Consider the following 24,966-nt stretch of genomic DNA (forward strand, 5'->3'; position numbering starts at 1 on the left):
TTTGTATTATTTTAGACTTTAATACCTGAGACATTGTTTTCTGGTGAAGAGCTTAAATGTGTTCTGGAAGTTGAAGTTCGTATCCTAGTAGGTACAGGAGAAATTTTTCATAAATAATCATTGTCCTTTACAGTTAGTTTTAAGAGTTCAAGTTATAATCTGTGTATATGCCATCCTATCTCACACACACACACACACACACACACACACACATACATACATACATGCAGAGACGTAAAAACATACATTTATTTCCAAGATTATCCCATTTTTACTAATTTTTCAATTGAGAAATTAATTTTAAATATTATTTGGAACTTCTTACATGCAAGAAACAGATGAGCAGTATTGGTAAGTAAAGTATACTGTGTGATAGGCAATACTCATACATAAAGTACATTGTGTTTCTAGTTGCTATTTTTAAATTGTCATTAAGAAAACACTTGACTAGTGTTCACGACCTTTGAATCTGGCATTTGGAGTTTGTTTTTAATTGTGACTCTTCTATTAATTACCTGAATGAAGAACTCCTAAATCTTATATATTCATTTTTGACTGAATAGGTTTATATGATGGCTTTCCCCTAGGAAAATCAAGATGCCATTCCACATAAACAGTCAAATATTTTCAGAAACCCCAGTGGGTTGAAAGTGAAGAGACAGAAGAGAGGCAACAGGGACATCAGAAAAGGAAACTCACAGGTCTGCCTGGGCACACCCCTGGCAAATACCGCAATTAGCATCTTTGGGGACTTGTGACTCAGGTGACACTAAAGCATGAAATGCCTAAGTCATTTTATTTTGATGTGCTTTCACATTAGTGTTAATGTGATGTGAGAAACAGACAGAAAGCATGGTGGATATGGAGGATCAGTGCCACTCCTAGCCCTGTGCTCTCGTGTCTTCAGAGAGAGTGTTCATGAACATTTTTAGGTAAAAGGAATGTCTAGTTTGGGGAACCTGTAGGATCTGCTGTTCCTTCTGAATTCTTCCTGGATCTGGCATATACCCTGATTCATTAAGACTTGCTGAGTGGTGCCAGTCATTGGTCAGTAGGGAATCACTGCCCTGTATTATTAGATTTTTTCTTTCATGTACAAAATGAAAATAAAATATCCACTTGTTTATTGAAATATCCAAAGGGGTTTGTGAAGAGCTATTTATAAAGAGCATAAATATCACTATTACTTTATAAAACACATCTAAGATTCTTTTGAGAAAACTATTAATAAATTCATGGGTCTATATAAAGATGAACTGAACACTGTCATTCCAAATAACTAGAGATAATGTATTTATTCTAGCTACATAATGTTTTGCAGACATTGAATTTTATAGAATCTTAAGTTGATCGTGTTTCAAAATTTGTCATGAAATACAAATATTCTTAAAATCTTGAGTCCAAATCTTTTTAGGCATATCTCAGATGAAGACTGAGGTATTGAGCACCAGGGTACCTCTTTGCAAGTACCTTGTTCCTTACATGTACATTATTTGTCCTACATTAATATAATCATTCTAGGAAGTTCTCTGTTCAGGGAAGAATGAAATTATGTTTTGATTCATCTGGAATAGAAGAATGAATTTGTTATCAAAAATCCCCTCTGTGGGTTCTGATTCTTTCTCACAATTGTTAATAGGGTTGCTTAATATCTTCATCTAAGTATACAAATAAAATTTCTGTATACTTTGGAATTATTGGCTTCCTGAGGCTCATAATATTAAGAAAAGTTGAAATAATTTTTGTTTCTTAAAACATAATGGTTTATTAAAAATGGGGCAACTGTCAGAGTGGGTTTAACAATATAATATCTAAAAAACTAGAATTGAAGCCATAAATTAGACATTGAAATCATTTTAAAGCTCAGTGGACTTTAGCACTGATATGACATGCCACATCCAGAGTTTCCACTTACCCACTTACTATTTTTTTTTGGTACCTTTCTGCAAACAACAAAAGCAATAAATGAATAAAAGAACACACTATTTGCCAAAGGGTAGTGATAGTACATTATTCATTTCACACAAGCCATCCTCCTAGGTGAGCCCCTCACCATTGTAAGAAGTCAGTTTAGTTCTAGCACCACTCACACTTTATGGAATTAAAACTGAGTCATCCATCTCAGTTTTTAGATACATTTAGATCACTAGTTTTTTTTAGGCCAGGTATAAGTGACTACTATTGTTGTACTAAGTCACAGACAATGAATTTTTTTTCATCTTTCAGCAAAAATGGTGATCTTTGATATGCCTTGGATAATGAACGGTGAGTATATTACTTATACTTTGCTAACATAAAACGTCTGATTTTTTTTTTCTTTGCCAATTTAGCCATATTTCTATGGTTGTTTTAAAAAGAATGTTATTGTGTTTGGTGTGTAATTTTAAGAGGCTGGAGCTAGAACACGCAAAGGCTGTTCCTAAGCAAACTGGGCTAACATTGTACCCCCAGGCTCTGGGGATACCCATTAGTCTTGTCTAAAAACAGTTTTAAAATGTCAGTCATTCAGGTAAAACTATAGCCAGAAGCCTGTTTGTCATCTACAGATGGGATATGTCACAGAATGCAGACCTTGGCTAGGTTCTCTCATGGGCTTCAGGTGTTGAGGAAGAAAATGGGATGAATCTAAAATTTAGTCCAAATCTCTATAGTCACATAATCCTTAAGACAGTCATGGTATATTTTTTGGCAAAAAAAAAAAAAATTTTAAACCATTGAAAAACATTCTTTACCAACTCGGATGTGGTTGTAAATTTAATGTTATTTTCAGAATGTGCATTTTCATTTGTGTTTGCCAATCAATTGTTAAATAGAAAGCAGTAGAGAAAACCAATGAAATCAAAACTCGGTTCTTTGAAGGGTTCAACAAAATTGACAAAACTTTAGCTAAACTGATGAAGAAAAAAAGACTCAAATTATTAAAATCAGGAATGAAAGAAGAGACATTACTACTGACCTTACAGAAATGTAAAGGATTATAAGGGAATACTGTGAACAGTTGTGTGCCAAGAAATTAGATAACCTAGATGAAATGGGCAAGTTCCTAGAAAGACACAAACTATCAAAATGGACTCAAGATTCTGAATAGAAGTATAAAAAAAGAAATTGAATTAGTAATCAAAAAACTTCTCACAAAGAAAAGCTAAGACCCCAAATGGCTTCACTAGTAAATTCTACTAAACATATAAAGAAAAATCAACACCAATTCTTCTCAAACTCTTCCAAAAAATAGAAAACACTTCCCAACTCATTTTATGAGGCAAGTATATCCCTAATAACAGACATCACAGAAAAAGAAAACTAATATTAGACTAATATCCCTTATGAATATAAATGGACCAGCCCTCAATAAAGTAACAAACTGAATCTAGCAGCATATTAAAAGGATTATATACTATGATCAAGTGGGATTTATCTCAGAAATGCAAAGTTAGTTCAACATATGAAAATCAACCAGTTATCCAACATATTAATAGACTAAAGAAAAAAAACCGCATGATCATCTTAATAGACCCCAAAAGTATTTGACAAAATCCACTACACTCTCCTGATAAAAGCATCTAAGAAACTAGGAATAGAAGGTGCAAAGAGTTGGGACAACTGCAAAGTTAGTTGGATCACAGTAGTTCACACAAGACTACCCTCACTTATGACACCAATTGTAAGTTCAAGCGGTTTCCAAAACTACCCTCAGATTTACTAGAATCATTCACAGAACTCACTGAAAGCTATTGTTCTCACAGTTATGGTTTATTACTAGGAAACAATTCAGATTAAAATCAGCCAAGGGTAAAACAAAAAACATATGGTAGAATCCAGGGAAGTACCAAATGTGGAGTGTGTTACTTTCCCGTCATCAATATGTGACAATGCTCATGAAGTATTTTCAAACAGGGAAGCTCACCCAAACCTCAGTGTTCAGAGTGTTTATCGGGGCTCCATTTCCTAGGCCTGACCAGTTTATCACATGGTTCATCTCAGTCTCCAGTCTCTCCAGAGGTCTACAGATACTGTGTGACCCAAAGCCCCCACCCTAAATTGTATTGTTCCAGTGTGACTCAGGGTCCCTAGGCAAACAAAGACTCCAACAGGCATGAAGGTTACCTCCAGAAGCTGAGGGTAAAGGCCAGACCTTTCTTTGGGTAAAGTTAATTTTTCACAGAAGAGAATTTCCTCACCCCAATAAAGGGCATCTATGTAAAACCAACATCTATGAAAACCCACAGCTAACATCATACTTAGCAGTAAAAGAATGAATATTTTCCCCCTAAGATCAGGAACAAGATAAGGTTGTCAGCTCTTACCACTTACATTGCCAGGGCACTTTGGCAAGAAAAAGAAATAAAAAGTATCCAGATTGGCAAAGAAGAAGTCATACTATCTATATATGCAGGTGACATCTTCTATATGGAAAATTTTAAGGAATACACACACACAAAAGCCTATTAGAACTAATAAATGAGTTCATCAAGGTGGCAGGATACAAAGTCAATACACAAAACCAGTTGTATTTCTGTACACTGGCAATCAATAATACAACAATGAAATTAAACAATTCCATTTATAATAGCATCACAAAGAACAAAATACTTAGAAATAATAAAAGAAGTTGAAGACTCATATGCTGAAAACTACGAAACACCATCAAAGGAAATTCAAGACCTAAGTAAATACTCATCTCTTGTTCATAGATTAAAAGACCTAATATTGCTAAGATTCAATGCAGTCCCTGTCAAAATCCCAACTGCCTCCCCCACTTTTTTTTTTTTTTACAGAAATTGACAAGTTTGTCCTTAAATTCATATGGAAATGCAAGAGACCCAGAGTAGGAAAAATAATCTTGAAAAAGAACAGTGAAATGGCAGGACTCAACACCTCTTGATTTTTTTTTTTTTTTTGGCTGGGTTGCGTCTTAGTTGAGGCACACAGGATCTTTTGTTCTCATTGCAGTGCGCGGGCTCTTTGTTGCAGTGCACAGGCTTCTCTCTAGTTGTGGCGCGCTGGCTCTGGAGCACATGGGCTTTGTAGTTGCGGCATACGGGCTCTCTAGTTGTGATGTGTGGGCTTAGTCGCCCCGCAGCATGTGGGATCTTAGTTCCCTAACCAGGGGTTGAACCAGCATCCCTTGCGTTGCAAGATAGGTTCTTAACGACTGGACCGCCAGGGAGGTCCTGTACCTCTTGATTTTAAAACTCACTACAAAGCTATAGTAATTAAGATGTTGTGGTGTGGACATCGGAATAGACACATAGATCAGTAAAACAGGATTGAAAGTCCAGAAATAAACCCTAACATTTATGATTAATTGATTTGTTAACAGTGGTGCCCAGACAATTAGGTGGAGAAAGATTAGTCTTTTTATTAAATGGTACTGGGACAACTGAATATCCACATTCAAAAGAATGAAGTTGGACCTCTACCTTCCATCATATACAAAAATTAACTCAAAATGGGTCAGAGTTAAAATTATAAAACTCTTAGAAAAAACCATAGGAGTAAATCTATATGACTTTGGAGTAGGCAGTGGTTTCTTAGGTATGACACCAAAAAAGCACAAGCAACAAAAGAATAGATATATCGTATTTCATTAAAATTGAAAACTTTTGTACCTCAAGGGACACCATCAAGAAGGTAAAAAGACAACTCTCAGAATGGAAGAAAACATTTACAAATAAGACATCTATGAGGGACTTAGGTCTAGAATACATAAATAACTTTTATAATGCAACAATAAAATGACAAATGGCCAAATTAAAAAGGGTGAAAGATTTTAATAGACATTTTTCCAAAGAAGATATGCAAATGGGCAATAAATACATAAAAGATGCTCAACATCATTAGTCATTAGAGAAATGCAAGTAAAAACCAAATGAGATACTACTTCACACCTACTAGGATGGCTGTAATCAAAAAGACAGACTAAAGTAAAAAGTGTTGATAATGATGTGGAGAAATTGGAACCCTTATACATTGCTGGTGAGAATGTTAAATGGTGCAGCCACTGTGGAAAAACAGTTTGGCAGTTCCTGAAAACATTAAACATAGAATTACCATATGACCCAGCAGTTCCACTCCTAGGTATATCCCCAAGAGAATTGAAAACATATGTCTACACAAAGAGTTGTACACAAATGTTCATGGTAGCATTATTCATAATAGTGAAAAGTGGAAACAATCCAAAGTTCATCAATTGATAAATGGATAAACAAATGTTACATATCCATAAAATGGAAAGTTATTCAGCCATAAAAAGGAATTAAATACTGATACATGCTACATCACAGATGAACCTCAACATGCTGAGTGAACAAAGCCAGTAGGAAAAAAAACACATGTTGCATGATTCCATTTATACAAAATGGGCAAATCCATAAAGACAAACTAGATTAGTGGTTGCCAGGGAATGGGAGAAGGGAGGATAAGGAGAGATTGCCAGTGGGTGCAGATTTCTTTTCGGTGTGATGACAAGTGTTCTAAAATTAGATAGTGGTGATGGGTTACACAACTCTGTGAATATACTAAATAAAAACCATTGATGTGTATACTTTAAAAGGGTGAATTTTATGGTATGTAAGTTTAATCTCCATAAAGCTGTTATAAAAAGTCAGATTTTGCACTTCAGTTAATTCAAGTAGCATAGCTTCAAACATGTCAACTCAGACTTTTTAAATTGAAATTAATAAAAATGTAAATGTTATGTAAAAAAATTTTAAGCATAATTAGCCAAAGTAAAAATGCAATTTTCTGAACTACTGTTTAATGTTTATCATGCTGTTTTATTTCCTGATTTTTTTTCATTGACGCTTTTGCAAATTTAATGCTGGATTTCTCTTTTAATTCCTTTAAAGTGTGCTTAGAAAGTCATGATGGAAACGAGGTTTAAAAGTTTAAGTATAAATCAGAATGGCATGACAGAACAAAATTGTAATTACTAAACAGCTGTGTTTGATAACAGTTTATTCTTGCAGGTTCTATAAGATCGTCACAGTTCTAAGCTGCAGGGCTTGGGAGAAAGGCACAGAAGTTTAGGCTTAGGATGGAAAGTCTGGGTCTGGCTCACGCATAATGAGGAAGCCTGCTTTTTTCTCTTCCTGACTTCTCATTTGAGAAGGTTTTTCAGATTGGGGGTTTATCAGAGAGGCATAAGGCAAATGACTCTTCTCATACTATTGTACATATTAGTGAATCACAATGCTGTTTGATTCATTGTCTGGAAATCTTAGTAGTTGGGATCATTGATGGATTTGTACAGAGGCCAAAACCCTGATAGGTTTATTAATGAACATCAGGATAATTTAATCTTCCTGAATCTTCCTGGAACATTTGAAACCCATAAGGGACAGTCAAAATGTAGATGCCTACAGAGATTAGAGAATGTGAATTAAGTACTGTGCCATGGAAAAATACATATTAACAGATTTTAGCCTGAACTAATTTCAGAGGACGTGGGTTAGCACATACAGTAAGTAAATCGAGAAAGAGAATGAAAGGAATTTAATGAAGTGACTGTTTTTTCTTCAGCTGCTTTCAAAATTGTGAAATCCTGGCTTGGTCCAGAAGCAGTGAGTTTGTTGAAGTTTACAAGTAAAAATGACGTCCAAGACTATGTCAGTGTAGAATACCTGCCTCTTCACATGGGCGGAACTGTAAGTACAGTACTTGAAACCTGTTTCTAAAATAAGACTGGGTCATGGCACATGAGGCTGTATTCTTTCCTCAAGGAAAAAGGAAAAGCAATATCTTACCATCCTAAGAAAAATCATAGATACCCTAAAATAGCAAGCAGTGTTACAGACACTTTTTATTTAAGTTTTCGAGGTGTTAAATTTTTATTTGTGAATAGGTCATGTCTTTACATGGTTCTAAACTGAAACCTATGGAGTGAAAGTATTCAGAAACAAGTATTCAGTAAAAAGTCTTTGGACTGCTATGCCAACCACACTGTTCCCCTCCCTAGTTTCATTTCTTATTTTTATTTCCAGGGATCTTTGTTACCTATATAAGCAACTATAGTAAATATGCAGTATATATATAAGCAACTATAGCATATATATATAATTCTTTCTCGCTCCCACCTGTTTTAAAAAAGTAGTGTATTTATACACTATTGTGTATCCTGCTTTTTTCTTCACGTCTTACAGATCATTCTAAATCAATATGTGATAAGCTGTCTTACTCTTGTTTATGGCTGCATAGTATTCCAGTGTCTAGAGATGAACCATAAATTGTTTAAGGAATAACCATAAGTTATTTAATTTCCTTTTGATGTGTCTTTAGTTTGCTTCCAGTTGTTTACTGTTGAACAGTTTTTAATTTAAAATGTAATATATACTGTCATTTCCATTTTTTGGAAATGATCTTACTACTTAGAAGTAAGAGACCAGGAGTAAGTAGATATGTGTTAAATTTTTAATACTCCATAACAATGAAACATATTTGGATAATGACTTTTTAAAGTAAACTGTGAAACCTATGGATTTGGTATGCTTTGGGTTAATTTGATTAATAATATTTCAATTATTTGATTTTTACAATCTACTTTGTACTGGCAAAATTGTATTCAACTAGAACCAAAGGACTAGCAAAATGAAAAGTTTTGGTGTGTGCTTTACTTTGTCTTCTTTCATTTTAAAAAAGTTGAACCAATATTTTTTGGGGGGAGTTATCAACCTTTTATTTTTACAATACATCTTTTATTTGTACAATACATCTGGCACCTATCAAAGATCATCTCAGCCACTGAATAAAATATCTAAACCACAATTTACTCTTACTCTCCACGAGGATGGTGTGTTATACAGAAAGTTCTCAGCAGCTTTTGGCAACCAGCTAAAGATGATTTTAAAAAGGAAAAAAAGAAAAGAAGAAATAGTACAAAGTCCCTAGACAACACTTATGATCTGAGACTCAGATTTATTTTAAAGGATAACAAATATATATTATCCTTAGGTCTGAGATTCTGTTTCCAGACTATCAGAACTCAACATAATCCTCCACAGAACTCCCAACACACTTCAACTAACTGCAAGAGAAACTGGGTGGGGTGGGGGTAACAGAAAATTAAATTTTTCCTATACAGACATGCACAATTATTTCTTCAGCCAAATTGGACCTTAAACTGGTTACGAGTATCTTGATTCCCAGACATCTGAAAAACCAAATGAAAAGTCTCTATTATTACTGAATGATGGTCATTAAAGATGGCTGCAGAGATGTTTCTTTTTTCCCCCTTAAACATCCAGTTATTTGTCTTTTTTTTTTTTTTAACTTTTATTGGAGTATAGTTGCTTTAAACTGTTGTGTAAGTTTCAGGTGTACAGCCAAGTGAATCGGGTATACATATGTATACATATATATCCATTCTTTTTCAGATTCTTTTCCCATATATTACAGAGCATTGAGTAGAGTTCCCTGTTCTATACAGTAGAACAAGCGACTGAACACGTCCTTGTTACTTATCTATTATATATATAGTAGTGTGTATATGTTAATCCCAATCTCCTAATTTATCACTACCCCCATGTTTCCCCTTTGGTAATCATAAGTTTGATTTTGAGATCTGTGAGTCTGTTTCTGTTTTGTAAATAAGTTCATTTGTATCATTTTTTATTAGATTCCACATATAAGTGATATCATGTGATACTTGTCTTTCTCTGTCTGACTTCACTTAGTATGATCATCTCTAAGTCCATCCATGTTGCTGCAAATGGCATTAATTCTTTCCTTTTATGGCTGAGTAACATTCCATTATATATATGTACCACACCTTCTTTATCCATTCCTCTCTTGGGCATTTAGGTTGCTTCCATGTCTTGGCTATTGCAAATAGTGCTGCAGTGAACGTTGGGGTACATGTATCTTTTCAAATTATGGTTTTCTCTGGATATATGCCCAGGAAGTGGGATTGCTGGATCATATGGTAGTTCTATTTTTAGTTTTTTAAGGAACCTCCATACTATTCTCCATAATGGTAGTACAAATTTTCATTCCCACCAACAGTGCAGGAGGGTTCGCTTTTCTCCACATCCTCTCCAGCATTTATGGTTTGTAGATTTTTTTTTTCTAAAACGATGGCCATTCTGACCAGTGTGAGCTGATACCTCATTGTAGTTTTGATTTGCATTTCTCTAATAATTAGTGATGTTGAGCATCTTTTAATGTACTTCTTGGCCATCTGTATATCTTCTTTGGATAAATGGTCTATTTAGATCTTCCGCCCATTTTTTGATTGGGTTTTTTTGTTTGTTTTTTGATTTTTTTTTTAACTGCATAAGCTATTTGTATATTTTGGACATTAATCCCTTGTTGGTCGCTTTGTTTACAAATATTTTCTCCCAATCTGTGGGTTGCCTTTTTGTTTTGTTTATGGTTTCCTTTGCTGTGCAAAAGCTTGTAAGTTTAATAAGGTCCCATTTCTTTATTTTTATTTTCATTTTCATTTTTATTACTCTAGGTGGTGGAACAAAAAAGATATTGCTGCAATTATGTCAGAGAGTGTTCTGCCTATGTTTTCTTCTAAGAGTTTTATGGTATCTGGTCTTACATTTAGGTGTTTGATCCATTTTGAGTTTACTTTTGTGTATGGTGTTAGAGAGTGTTCTAATTTCGTTCTTTTACATGTAGCTGTCCAGTTTTCCCAGCACCATTTACTGAAGAGACTGTCTTGCCTCCTTTGTCCTAGTTTAGTTGACCATAGGTTGGTGTGTTTATTTCTGGACTTCCTATCCTGTTGCATTGATCTATATTTCTGTTCTTGTGCCAGTACCATAATGTTTTGATTACTGTAGCTTTGTAGTATAGTCTCCAGATTGCTTTGGATATTTGGGGTCTTTTGTGTCTCCATACAAATTTTTAAATTTTTTGTTCTACTTCTGTGAAAAATGCCATTGGTAATTTGATACGAATTGCATTGAATCTGTAGATTGCCTTGGGTAGTGTAGTCATTTTGACAGTATTGATTCTTCCAATCCAAAAACATGGTATATCTTTCCATCTGTTTGTGTCATCTTCAGTTTCTTTTATCAGCATCTTATAGTTTTCAGAGTACAGGTCTTTTGCTTCCTTAGGTAGGTTTATTCCTAGGTATTTTATTCTTTTTGATGTAATGGTAAATGGGATTGTTTCCTTAATTTCTCTTTCTGATCTTTCATTGTCAGTGTATAGGGATGCAAGAGATTTCTGTGTATTAATTGTGGATCCTGCACCTTTACTGAATTCATGGATGAGCTCTAGTAAGTTTTCTGGTAGCATCTTTAGGATTTTCTATGTATAGTATCATATTATCTGTAAACGGTGACAGTTTTACTTCTTTTCCATTTTGGATTCCTTTTATATCTTCTCTGATAGTTTTGGAAGTCCTATACACAGCAGTGTTGTATAAAAGTGGTGAGAGTGCACACCCTTGTCTTGTTCCTGATCTTAGAGGTAACGCTTTCAGCTTTTCACCATTGAGTATGATGTTAGCTGTAGGTTTGTCATAAATGCCTTTTATTATGTTGAGGTATATTCCCTTTATGCCCACCTTCTGGAGAGTTTTTTTTTTTAATCATAAATGGGTGTTGAATTTTGTCAAAAGCTTTTTCTGCATCTATTGAGATGATCATATGGTTTTTATTCTTTGGTTTGTGAGTTTGGTGTATCACACTTACTGATTTGCGGATATTAAAAATCCTTGCATCCCTTTGGATAAATCCTACTTGATCTTGGTGTATGATCCTTTTAATGTATTGTTGGATACAGTTTGCTAGTATTTTGTTGAGGATTTTTGCATCAATGTTCATCAGTGATATTGGCCTGTAATTTTCTTTTTTTGATCTCTTTGTCTGGTTTTGGTACCAGGGTGATGGTGGCCTCATAGAATGAGTTTGAGGGTGTTTCTTCCTGTGCAATATTTTGGAATAGTTTCAGAAGGATAGGTGTTAACTCTTCTCTAAATGTTTTATAGAATTCACCTATGAAGCCATCTGGTCCTAGACTTTTGTTTCTTGGGAATTTTGTAATCACAGTGTCCATTTCAGTACCTGTGATTGGTCTGTTCATATTTTCTGTTTCTTCCTGGTTCAGTCCTGGAAGGTTTTACCTTTCTAAGAATTTGTTCATTTCTTCCAGGTTGTCCATTTTACTGGCATAGAGTTCCTTGTGGTAGTCTCTTGTGATCCTTTGTATTTCTGTGGTGTTTGTTGTAATTTCTCCTTTTTCATTTCTAATTTTATTGATCTGAGCCCTCTCCCTTTTTTTTCTTGATGAGTCTGGTTAAAGGTTTATCAATTTTGTTTATTTTCTCAAAGAACCAGCTTTTAGTTTTATTGATCTTTGCTATTGTTTTCTTTGTTTCTGTTTCATTTATTTCTGCTCTGATCTTTATGATTTCTTTCCTTCTGCTAACTTTGGGTTTTGTTTGTTCTTCTTTCTCTAGTTCCTTTAGGTGTAAGGTTAGATTGTTTATTGGAGATTTTTCTTATTTCTTGAGGTAGGCTTGTATCGCTATAAACTTCCCTCTTAGAACTGCTTTTGCTGCATCCCATAGGTTTTGGATTGTCGTGTTTTCATTGTCATTTGTCTCTAGGTATTTTTTGATTTCCTCGTTGATTAATTCAGTGATCCATTGGTTGTTTAGTAGTATATTGTTTAACTTCCACGTGTTTGTGTTTTTTTACGGTTTTTTACTTGTAGTTGATTTCTGTCTCATAGCATTGTGGTCGGAGAAGATTGTTGATATGATTTCAGTTTTCTTAAATTTACCAAGGCTCACTTTGTGGTCCAGCATGTGATCAGTCCTGGAGAATGTTCCCCGTGTACTTGAGAAGAATGTGTATTCTGCTGCTTTTGGATGGAATGCTCTATAAATATCAGTTAAGTCTATCTGGTCTAATGTGTCATTTAAGGCCTGTGTTTCCTTATTGATTTTCTGTCTGGATGATCTGTCCATTGATGTGAGGTGTTAAAAGTCCCCCACGATTATTGTCTTACTGTCAATTTCTCCTTTTATATCTGTTACCATTTGCCTTATGTATTGAGGTGCTCCTAAGTTGGGTGCATATATATTTACAATTGTTATATCTTCTTCTTTGATTGATCCCTTGATCATTATGTAGTGTCCTTCTTTGTCTCTTATAACAGTCTTTATTTTAAAGTCTATTTTGTCTGATATGAGTATTGGCACTCCAGCTTTCTTTTGATTTCCATTTGCATGGAATACTTTTTTCAGTCCCCTCACTTTCAGTCTGTATGTCCCTAGATTTGAAGTGGGTCTCTTGTAGACAGCATATATACGGGTCTTGTTTTTGTATCCATTCAGCCAGTCTATGTCTTTTGGTTTGAGCATTTAATCCATTTACATTTAAGGTAATTATCTGTATGTATGTTCTTATTGCCATTTTTTATTCTATTTTATTTTTTTGACCGTGCTGCATGACTTGCAGGATCTTAGTTCCCCAACCAGGGATTGAACCTGGGCCATGGCAGTGAAAGCACCAAGCCCTATGCACTCGACCACCAGGGAATTCCCTTCTTAATACCATTTTGTTAATTGTTTTTTGCATTTGTACATCTTTTTTCTCCCCTTCCTCTTTTGTTCTCTTGTGATTTGATGACTTACTTTAGTGTTCTGTTTGGATTCCTTTTTCCTTTTTGTGTATCTATTGCAGATTTTTGGTTTGCGGTTACCATGTTTTGATATAGCAGTCTATATACGAATAAGATTGTTTTAAGTTGCTGGTCTTTTAATTTCAAATGCATTTCCAATATCCCGCATTTCTACTTCCCTCTTCTCATGATTGATGGTTTTGATAGCATATTTGTGTGTGGATTATTTCCTACCTTTACTGTTAGTTTGCCTTTACCAGTGAGCTTTTCCATTCATAATTTTCTTGTTTCTAGTTGTGGCCTTTTTTTCCCCATCTAGAGAAGTTCCTTTAGCATTTGTTGCAAAGCTGGTCTACTGGTGCTGAATTCTCTTAGCTTTTGCTTGTCTGTAATGCTGTTGATTTCTCTGTCGAATCTGAATGAGATACTTGCTGATAGAGTAATCTTGGTTGTAGGTTTTTCCCTTTCATCTCTTTAAATATATCGTGCCACTCCCTTCTGGTCTGCAGAGTTTCTCCTGAAAAATCAGCTGATAACCTTCTGGGAGTTCCCTTGTATTTTTTTTTTTTTTTTACTTTGCTAATGTTGTTTTTATTTATTTATTTATTTATTTTTAATCAGCCATCAATTTTATACACATCAGTGTATACATGTCAGTCCCAATCGCCCAGTTCAGCACACCACCATCCCCACCCCACTGTGGTTTTCCCCCCTTGGTGTCCATACGTTTGTTCTCTGCATCTGTGTCTCAACTTCTGCCCTGCAAACCGGTTCATCTGTACCATTTTTATAGGTTCCACATACATGCGTTAATATACGATATTTCTTTTTCTCTTTCTGACTTACTTCACTCTGTATGACAGTCTCTAGATCCAACCACGTCTCAACAAATGACTCAATTTCGTTCCTTTTTATGGCTGAGTAATATTCCATTGTATATATGTACCACAACTTCTTTATCCATTCATCTGTCGATGGGCATTTAGGTTGCTTCCATGACCTGGCTATTGTAAATAGTGCTGCAATGAACATTGGGGTGCATGTGTCTTTTTTGAATTATGGTTTTCTCTGAGTATATGCCCAGTAGTGGGATTGCTGGATCATATGGTAATTCTATTTTTAGTTTTTTAAGGAACCTCCATACCGTTCTCCACAGTGGCTGTATCAATTTACATTCCCACCAACAGTGCAAGAGGGTTCCCTTTTCTCCACACCCTCTCCAGCATTTGTTATTTGTAGACTTTTTAATGATAGCCATTCTGACCGCTGTGAGGTGGTACCTCATTGTAGTCTTGATTTGCATTTGTCTAATAATTAGCGATGCTGAGCATCTTTTCATGTGCTTGTTGGCCATATGTCTGTCTTCTTTGGAGGAATGTCTATTTAGTTCTTCTGCCCATTTTTTGATTGGGTTGTTTGTTTCTTTAATATTGAGCTGAATGAGCTGTTTATATATTATGGAGATTAATCCTTTGTCCGATGATTCGTTTGCAAATATTTTCTCCCATTCTGAGGGTTGTCTTTTCGTCTTGTTTATGGTTTCCTTTGCTGTGCAAAAGCTTTGAAGTTTCATTAGGTCCCATTTCTTTATTTTTGTTTTTATTTCCATTACTCTAGGAGGTGGATCAAAAAAGATCTTGCTGTGATTTATGTCAAAGAGTGTTCTTCCTATGTTTTCCTCTAAGAGTTTTATAGTGTCCAGTCTTACATTTAGGTCTCGAGTCCATTTTGCGTTTATTTTTGTGTATGGTGTTAGGGAGTGTTCTAATTTCATTCTTTTCCATGTAGCTGTCCAGTTTTCCCAGCACCACTTATTGAAGACACTGTCTTTTCTCCATTGTATATCTTTGCCTCCTTTGTCATAGATTAGTTGACCATAGGTGCATGGGTTTATCTCTGGGCTTTCTATCTTGTTCCATTGATCTATGTTTCTGTTTTTGTGCCAGTGCCATATTGTCTTGATTACTGTAGCTTTGTAGTATAGTCTGAAGTTAGGGAGTCTGATTCCTCCAGCTCCGTTTTTTTCCCTCAAAACTGCTTTGTCTATTCGGGGTCTTTTGTGTCTCCATACAAATTTTAAGATGATATGTTCTAGTTCCGTAAAAAATGCCATTGGTAATTTGATAGGGATTGCATTGCATCTGTAGATTGCTTTGGGTAGTATGGTCATTTTCACAATATTGATTCTTCCAATCCAAGAACATGGTATATCTCTCCATCTGTTGGTATCATCTTTAATTTCTTTCATCAGTGTCTTACAGTTTTCTGCATACAGGTCTTTTGTCTCCCTAGGTAGGTTTATTCCTAGGTATTTTATTCTTTTTGTTGCAATGGTTAATGTGAGTGTTTCCATAATTTCTCTTCCAGATTTTTCATCATCAGTGTATAGGAATGCAAGAGATTTCTGTGCATTAATTTTGTATCCTGCAACTTTACCAAATTCATTGATTAGCTCTAGTAGTTTTCTGGTAGCATCTTTAGGATTCTCTATGTATAGTATCATGTCATCTGCCAACAGTGACAGCTTTACTTCTTCTTTTCCAATTTGTATTCCTTTTATTTCTTTTTCTTCTCTGATTGCCATGGCTAGGACTTCCAAAACTATGTTGAATAATACTGGTGAGACTGGACATCCTTGTCTCGTTCCTGATCTTAGAGGAAATGCTTTCAGTTTTTCACTTGAGAATGATGTTTGCTGTGGGTTTGTTGTATATGGCCTTTATTATGTTGAGGTAGGTTCCCTCTGTGCCCACTTTCTGGAGAGTTTTTATCATAAATGGGTGTTGAATTTTGTCAACAGCTTTTTCTGCATCTATTGAGATGATCATATGGTTTTTCTTCTTCAATTTGTTAATGTGATGTATCACATTGATTGATTTGCATATATTGAAAAATCCTTGCATCCCTGGGATAAATCCCACTTGATCGTGGTGTATGATCCTTTTAATGTGTTGTTGGATTCTGTTTGCTAGTATTTTGTTGAGGATTTTTGCATCTATATTCATCAGGGATATTGGTCTGTAGTTTTCTTTTTTTGTAGTATCTTTGTCTGGTTTTGGTATCAGGGTGATGGTGGCCTCATAGAATGAGTTTGGGAGTGTTCCTTCCTCTGCAACTTTTTGGAAGAGTTTGAGAAGGATGGGTGTTAGCTTTTCTCTAAATGTTTGATAGAATTCACCTGTGAAGCCATCTGGTCCTGGACTTTTGTTTGTTGCAAGATTTTTAATCACAGTTTCAATTTCATTACTTGTGATTGGTCTGTTCATATTTTCTGTTTCTTCCTGGTTCAGTCTTGGAAGGTTATACCTTTCTAAGACTTTGTCCATTTCTTCCAGGTTGTCCATTTTATTGGCATAGAGTTCCTTGTGGTAGTCTTTTGTGATCCTTTGTATTTCTGTGGTGTTTCTTGTAACTTCTCCTTTTTCATTTCTAATTTTATTTATTTTTTTTTTTCCACACACACACACTGTATTTTATTTTTACAAGAGATAGATAGACTGACACCAAGCATTGTACATGGATGACCACAACAAAAGCAACAATGATTGCAATTACCAAACATGAAACACACTTATACTATGTCATAACATTGACATTCAGTCCAGTAATCCTCCACTGTAACAGCTCCTTTACTTTGCAGTGAAAATTGATTTGTATATTCTTTTCCTCTGAGTCCTTGTGGGATTTTTTTTTTTTTTAATTCAGACAGAAAGTCACAAAAATTATACTCATCCTCATCAGTTCACTCAGTCCCATGTAATTAATTTCTTTTTTTTCATCTTGATCTTTTGTTAGCACTTTTATGAGTTCATCAGTTTTTCATTAGAGTTCTGAAAATGCTTATTCATTCAGTTCAGCAGTACAGTCAGTTACCAGAAACCTGTACTTGTCAGAGTCTTTTCCATGAATTTCTTGAAGATGAAACTCTTTTATAGGAACATATTTGCAAAATCATCAGAGTACACCCAGAACTGTCTGTAAATGACAAAAGACTTAAAAATGACCATGGTTAAAGATTTGATGAAAGTTCATAATAATGCAGTTGACAAGAAAATTAGTTATTTCTGAGATATACATTTTAAAGTAATAACTAGGATTATTACTTATAACATTATACCAGAACATATAAGATTTTTAGACGTTTCCTGTAATGTCTGAAACATTTATATTAACATATTTCCATACATATTTCCATACAAATACAAATATAAGATTTTTAGAAATTTCATGTAATGTCTGAAACATTTATATTAACATATTTCCATACATATTTCCATACAAATACAAATATAAGATTTTTAGAAATTTCATGTACTGTCTGAAACATTTATATTAACATATTTCCATACATATTTCCATACAAATACAAATATAAGATTTTTAGAAATTTCATGTAATGTCTGAAACATTTATATTAACATATTTCCATACAAATAACCCAATGAAAGTTTAGTATTAGTTGTTTTGTTTGTTTTTTTATACTGCAGGTTCTTATTAGGCATCAGTTTTATACACATCAGTGTATACATGTCAATCCCAATCGCCCAATTCAGCACATCACCATCCCCACCTCATCGCAGTTTTCCCCCCTTGGTGTCCATATGTCCATTCTCTACATCTGTGTCTCAACTTCTGCCCTGCAAACTGGCTCATCTGTACCATTTTTCTACGTTCCACATACATGCATTAACATACGATATTTGTTTTTCTCTTTCTGACTTACTTCACTCTGTATGACAGTCTCTAGATCCATCCACTTCTCAACAAATGACTCAATTTCGTTCCTTTTTATGGCTGAATAATATTCCATCGTATATATGTACCACAACTTCTTTATCCATTCGTCTGTTGATGGGCATTTAGGTTGCTTCCATGACCTGGCTATTGTAAATAGTGCTGCAATGAACATTCGGGTGTACGTGTCCTTTTGAATTACGGTTTTCTCTGGGTATATGCCCAGTAGTGGGATTGCTGGGTCATATGGTAATTCTATTTTTAGTTTTTTAAGGAACCTCCATATTGTTCTCCATAGTGGCTGTATCAATTTACATTCCCACCAACAGTGCAAGAGGGTTCCCTTTTCTCCACACCCTCTCCAGCATTTGTTGTTTGTAGATTTTCTGATGATGCCCATTCTAACAGGAGTGAGGTGATACCTCATTGTAGTTTTGATTTGCATTTCTCTAATAATTAGTGATGTTGAGCATCTTTTCATGTGCTTCGTGGCCGTCTGTATGTCTTCTTTGGAGAAATGTCTATTTAGGTCTTCTGCCCATTTTTGGATTGGGGTGTTTGTTTCTTTGATATTGAGCTGAATGAGCTGTTTATATATTTTGGAGATTAATCCTTTGTCCGTTGATTCATTTGCAAATATTTTCTCCCATTCTGAGGGTTGTCTTTTCGTCTTGTTTATGGTTTCCTTTGCTGTGCAAAAGCTTTGAAGTTTCATTAGGTCCCACTTGTTTATTTTTGTTTTTATTTCCATTACTCTAGGAGGTGGATCGAAAAAGATCTTGCTGTGATTTATGTCAAAGAGTGTTCTTCCTATGTTTTCCTCTAAGAGTTTTATAGTGTCCAGTCTTATATTTAGGTCTCTAATCCATTTTGAGTTTATTTTTGTGTATGGTGTTAGGGAGTATTCTAATTTCATTCTTTTACATGTGGCTGTCCAGTTTTCCCAGCACCACTTATTGAAGAGACTGTCTTTTCTCCATTGTATATCTTTGCCTCCTTTGTCATAGATTAGTTGACCATAGGTGCGTGGGTTAATCTCTGGGCTTTCTATCTTGTTCCATTGATCTATGTTTCTGTTTTTGTGCCAGTACCATATTGTCTTGATTACTGTAGCTTTGTAGTATAGTCTGAAGTCAGGGAGTCTGATTCCTCCAGCTCCATTTTTTTGCCTCAAGACTGCTTTGGCTATTCGGGGTCTTTTGTGTCTCCATACAAATTTTAAGATGATTTGTTCTAGCTCCGTAAAAAATGCCATTGGTAATTTGATAGGGATTGCATTGAATCTGTAGATTGCTTTGGGTAGTATACTCATTTTCACAATGTTGATTCTTCCAATCCAAGAACATGGTATATCTCTCCATCTGTTGGTATCATCTTTAATTTCTTTCATCAGTGTCTTATAGTTTTCTGCATACAGGTCTTTTGTCTCCCTAGGTAGGTTTATTCCTAGGTATTTTATTCTTTTTGTTGCAATGGTAAATGGGAGTGTTTCCATAATTTCTCTTTCAGATTTTTCATCATTAGTGTATAGGAATGCAAGAGATTTCTGTGCATTAATTTTGTAACCTGCAACTTTACCATATTCATTAATTAGCTCTAGCAGTTTTCTGGTGGCAGTTTTAGGATTCTCTATGTATAGTATCATGTCATCCGCAAACAGTGACAGTTTTACTTCTTCTTTTCCAATTTGTATTCCTTTTATTTCTTTTTCTTCTCTGATTGCCGTGGCTAGGACTTCCAGAACTATGTTGAATAATAGTGGTGAGAGTGGACATCCTTGTCTCGTTCCTGATCTTAGAGGAAATGCTTTCAGTTTTTCACCATTGAGAATGATGTTTGCTGTGGGTTTGTCATATATGGCCTTTATTATGTTGAGGTAGGTTCCCTCTATGCCCACTTTCTGGAGAGTTTTTATCATAAATGGGTGTTGAATTTTGTCAAAAGCTTTTTCTGCATCTATTGAGATGATCATATGGTTTTTATTCTTCAATTTGTTAATATGGTGTATCGCATTGATTGATTTGCGTATATTGAAGAATCCTTGCATCCCTGGGATAAATCCCACTTGATCGTGGTGTATGATCCTTTTAATGTGTTGTTGGATTCTGTTTGCTAGTATTTTGTTGAGGATTTTTGCATCTATATTCATCAGTGATATTGGTCTGTAATTTTCTTTTTTTGTAGTGTCTTTGTCTGGTTTTGGTATCAGGGTGATGGTGGCCTCATAGAATGAGTTTGGGAGAGTTCCTTCCTCTGCAATTTTTTGGAAGAGTTTGAGAAGGATGGGTGTTAGCTCTTCTCTAAATGTTTGATAGAATTCACCTGTGAAGCCATCTGGGCCTGGACTTTTGTTTGTTGGAAGATTTTTAATCACAGTTTCAATTTCATTACTTGTGATTGGTCTGTTGATATTTTCTGTTTCTTCCTGGTTCAGTCTTGGAAGGTTATACCTTTCTAAGAATTTGTCCATTTCTTCCAGGTTGTCCATTTTATTGGCATAAAGTTGCTTGTAGTAGTCTCTTAGGATGTTTTGTATTTCTGCGGTGTCTGTTGTAACTTCTCCTTTTTCATTTCTGATTTTATTGATTTGAGTCCTCTCCCTCTTTTTCTTGATGAGTCTGGCTAATGGCTTATCAATTTTGTTTATCTTCTCAAAGAACCAACTTTTAGTTTTATTGATCTTTGCTATTGTTTTCTTTGTTTCTATTTCATTTATTTCTGCTCTGATCTTTATGATTTCTTTCCTTCTGCTAACTTTGGGTTTTGGTTGTTCTTCTTTCTCTAGTTTCTTTAGGTGTAAAGTTAGATTGTTTACTTGAGATTTTTCTTGTTTCTTTAGGTAGGCTTGTATAGCTATAAACTTCCCTCTTAGAACCGCTTTTGCTGCATCCCATAGGTTTTGGGTCGTCGTGTTTTCATTGTCATTTGTCTCTAGGTATTTTTTTATTTCCTGTTTGATTTCTTCAGTGATCTCTTGGTTATTTAGTAACGTATTGTTTAGCCTCCATGTGTTTGTCTTTTTTACGTTTTTTTCCCTGTAATTCATTTCTAATCTCATAGCGTTGTGGTCAGAAAAGATGCTTGATATGATTTCAATTTTCTTAAATTTACTGAGGCTTGATTTGTGACCCAAGATGTGATCTATCCTGGAGAATGTTCCGTGTGCACTTGAGAAGAACGTGTAATCTGCCGTTTTTGGATGGAATGTCCTATATATATCAATTAAATCTATCTGGTCTATTGTGTCATTTAAAGCTTCTGTTTCCTTATTTATTTTCATTTTGGATGATCTGTCCATTGGTGTAAGTGAGGTGTTAAAGTCCCCCACTATTATTGTGTTACTGTCGATTTCCTCTTTTATAGCTGTTAGCAGTTGCCTTATGTATTGAGGTGCTCCTATGTTGGGTGCATATATATTTATAATTGTTATATCTTCTTCTTGGATTGATCCCTGGATCATTATGTAGTGTCCTTCCTTGTCTCTTGTAACATTCTTTATTTTAAAGTCTATTTTATCTGATATGAGTATAGCTACTCCAGCTTTCTTTTGATTTCCATTTGCATGGAATATCTTTTTCCATCCCCTCACTTTCAGTCTGTATGTGTCCCTCGGTCTGAAGTGGGTCTCTTGTAGACAGCATATATATGGGTCTTGTTTTTGTATCCATTCAGCCAGTCTATGTCTTTTGGTTGGGGCATTTAATCCATTCACGTTTAAGGTAATTATCGATATGTATGTTCCTATGACCATTTTCTTAATTGTTTTGGGTTTGTTTTTGTAGGTCCTTTTCTTCTCTTGTGTTTCCCACTTAGAGAAGTTCCTTTAGCATTTGTTGTAGAGCTGGTTTGGTGGTGCTGAATTCTCTTAGCTTTTGCTTGTCTGTAAAGCTTTTGATTTCTCCATCAAATCTAAATGAGATCCTTGCTGGGTAGAGTAATCTTGGTTGTAGGTTCTTCCCTTTCATCACTTTAAGTATTTCATGCCACTCCCTTCTGGCTTGCAGAGTTTCTGCTGAGAAATCAGCTGTTAACCTTATGGGAGTTCCCTTGTATGTTATTTGTCGTTTTTCCCTTGCTGCTTTCAATAATTTTTCTTTGTCTTTAATTTTTGCCACTTTGATTACTATGTGTCTCGGCGTGTTTCTCCTTGGGTTTATTCTGTATGGGACTCTCTGCGCTTCCTGGGCTTGGGTGGCTATTTCCTTTCCCATGTTAGGGAAGTTTTCGATTATAATCTCTTCAAATATTTTCTCTGGTCCTTTGTCTCTCTCTTCTCCTTCTGGGACCCCTATAATGCGAATGTTGTTGCGTTTAATGTTGTCCCAGAGGTCTCTTAGGCTGTCTTCATTTCTTTTTATTCTTTTTTCTTTAGTCTGTTCCGCAGCAGTGAATTCCACCATTCTGTCTTCCAGGTCACTTATCCGTTCTTCTGCCTCAGTTATTCTGCTATTGATTCCTTCTAGTGTAGTTTTCATTTCAGTTATTGTATTGGTCATCTCTGTTTGTTTGTTCTTTAATTCTTCTAGGTCTTTGTTAATCATTTCTTGCATCTTCTCAATCTTTGCCTCCATTCTTATTCCGAGGTCCTGGATCATCTTCACTATCATTATTCTGAATTCTTTTTCTGGAAGGTTGCCTATCTCCACTTCATTTAGTTGTTTTTCTGGGGTTTTTTCTTGTTCCTTCATCTGGTACATAGCCCTCTGCCTTTTCATCTTCTCTGTCTTTCTGTAACTGTGGTTTTTGGTCCACAGGCTGCAGGATTGTAGTTTTTCTTGCTTCTGTTGTCTGCCCTCTGGTGGTTGAGGCTATCTAAGAGGCTTGATGGGAGGCTCTGGTGGTGGGTAGAGCTGACTGTTGCTGTGGCGGTCAGAGCTCAGTAAAACCTTAATCCACTTGACTGTTGATGGGTGGGGCTGGGTTCCCTCCCTGTTGGTTGTTTTGCCTGAGGCAACCCAACACTGGAGCCTACCCGTGCTCTTTGGTGAGGTTAATGGCAGACTCTGGGAGGGCTCACGCCAAGGAGAACTTCCCAGGACCTCTGCTGCCAGTGTCCTTATCCCCACGGTGAAACAGAGCCACCACTCGCCTCTGCAGGAGACCCCCCAACACCAGCAGGTACGTCTGGTTCAGTCTCCCCCAGGGTCACTGCTCCTTCCCCTGGGTCCCGATGCACACATTACTTTGTGTGTGCCCTCCAAGAGTGGGGTCTCTGTTTCCCCCAGTCCTGTCACAGTCCTGCAATCAATTCCCACTAGACTTCAAAGTCTGATTCTCTAGGAATTCCTCCTCCCTTTGCCGGACCCCCAGGTTGGGAAGCCTGAGGTGGGGCTCAGAACCTTCACTCCAGTGGGTGGACTTCTGTGGTATAAGTGTTCGCCAGTCTGTGAGTCACCCACCCAGCAGTTATGGGATTTGATTTTACTCTGATTGCGCCCCTCCTACCGTCTCACTGTGGCTTCTCCTCTGTCCTTGGACGTGGGGTGTCCTCCTTGGTGAAGTCCAGGGTCTTCCTGTCAATGATTGTCCAGCAGCCAGTTGTGATTCTGGTGCTCTCGCAAGAGGGAGTGAGAGCACGTCCTTCTACTCCGCCATCTTGGTTAATCTCTCTAATTTTATTGATTTGAGTCCTCTCCCTCTTTTTCTTGATGAGTCTGGCTAATGGCTTATCAATTTTGTTTATTTTCTCAAAGAACCAGCTTTTAGTTTTATTGATCTTTGCTATTGTTTCTGTTTCATTTATTTCTGCTCTGATCTTTATGATTTCTTTCCTTCTGCTAACTTTGGGTTTTGTTTGTTCTTCTTTCTCTAGTTCCTTTAGGTGTAAGGTTAGATTGTTTACTTGAGATGTTTCTTGTTTTTTGAGGTAGGCTTGTATCGCTATAAACTTCCCTCTTAGAACTGCTTTTGCTGCATCCCATAGGTTTTGGATCGTCATGTTTTCATTGTCATTTGTCTCTAGGTATTTTTTTTATTTCGTCTTTGATTTCTTCAGTGATCTCTTGGTTATTTAGTAACGTATTGTTTAGCCTCCATGTGTTTGTGCTTTTCACGTTTTTTCCCCTGTAATTCATTTCTAATCTCATAGTGTTGTGGTCAGAAAAGATGCTTCATATGATTTCAACTTTCTTAAATTTACTGAGGCTTGATTTGTGACCCAAGATGTGATCTATCCTGGAGAATGTTCCATGCGCACTTGAGAAGAAAGTGTAATCTGCTGTTTTTGGATGGAATGTCCTATAAATATCAACTAAATCTATCTGGTCTGTTGTGTCATTTAAAGCTTCTGTTTCCATATTAATTTTCTGTTTGGATGATCTGTCCGTTGGTGTAAGTGAGGTGTTAAAGTCCCCCACTATTATTGTGTTACTGTCGATTTCCTCTTTTATAGCTGTTAGCAGTTACCTTATGTAATGAGGTGCTCCTTTGTTGGGTGCATATATATTTATAATTGTTATATCTTCTTCTTGGATTGATCCCTTGATCATTATGTAGTGTCCTTCCTTGTCTCTTATAACATTCTTTATTTTAAAGTCTATTTTATCTGATATGAGTATAGCTACTACAGCTTTCTTTTGATTTCCATTTGCATGGAGTGTCTTTTTCCATCCCCTCACTTTCAGTCTGTATGTGTCCCTAGGTCTGAAG

At 35.8% G+C, this 24,966-nt stretch overlaps 1 protein-coding gene across 4 annotated transcripts in view; it reads left to right on the forward strand.

Moving 5' to 3' along the window:
* The window catches only part of MOSPD2 (motile sperm domain containing 2), a 69,258-nt gene that overhangs the window by 22,324 nt on the left and 21,968 nt on the right, over nt 1-24,966 (forward strand). For all 4 annotated transcript variants that reach the window (XM_057538453.1, XM_057538452.1, XM_057538455.1 and 1 more), the window contains exons 7-8: nt 2,227-2,265; nt 7,522-7,646. In XM_057538453.1, coding sequence (XP_057394436.1) covers nt 2,227-2,265; nt 7,522-7,646 — 164 coding nt within the window. The remainder of the gene's footprint in view (nt 1-2,226; nt 2,266-7,521; nt 7,647-24,966) is intronic.

Source organism: Balaenoptera acutorostrata, chromosome X, assembly GCF_949987535.1.
Source record: "Balaenoptera acutorostrata chromosome X, mBalAcu1.1, whole genome shotgun sequence".
Lineage (NCBI taxonomy): Eukaryota > Metazoa > Chordata > Mammalia > Artiodactyla > Balaenopteridae > Balaenoptera > Balaenoptera acutorostrata.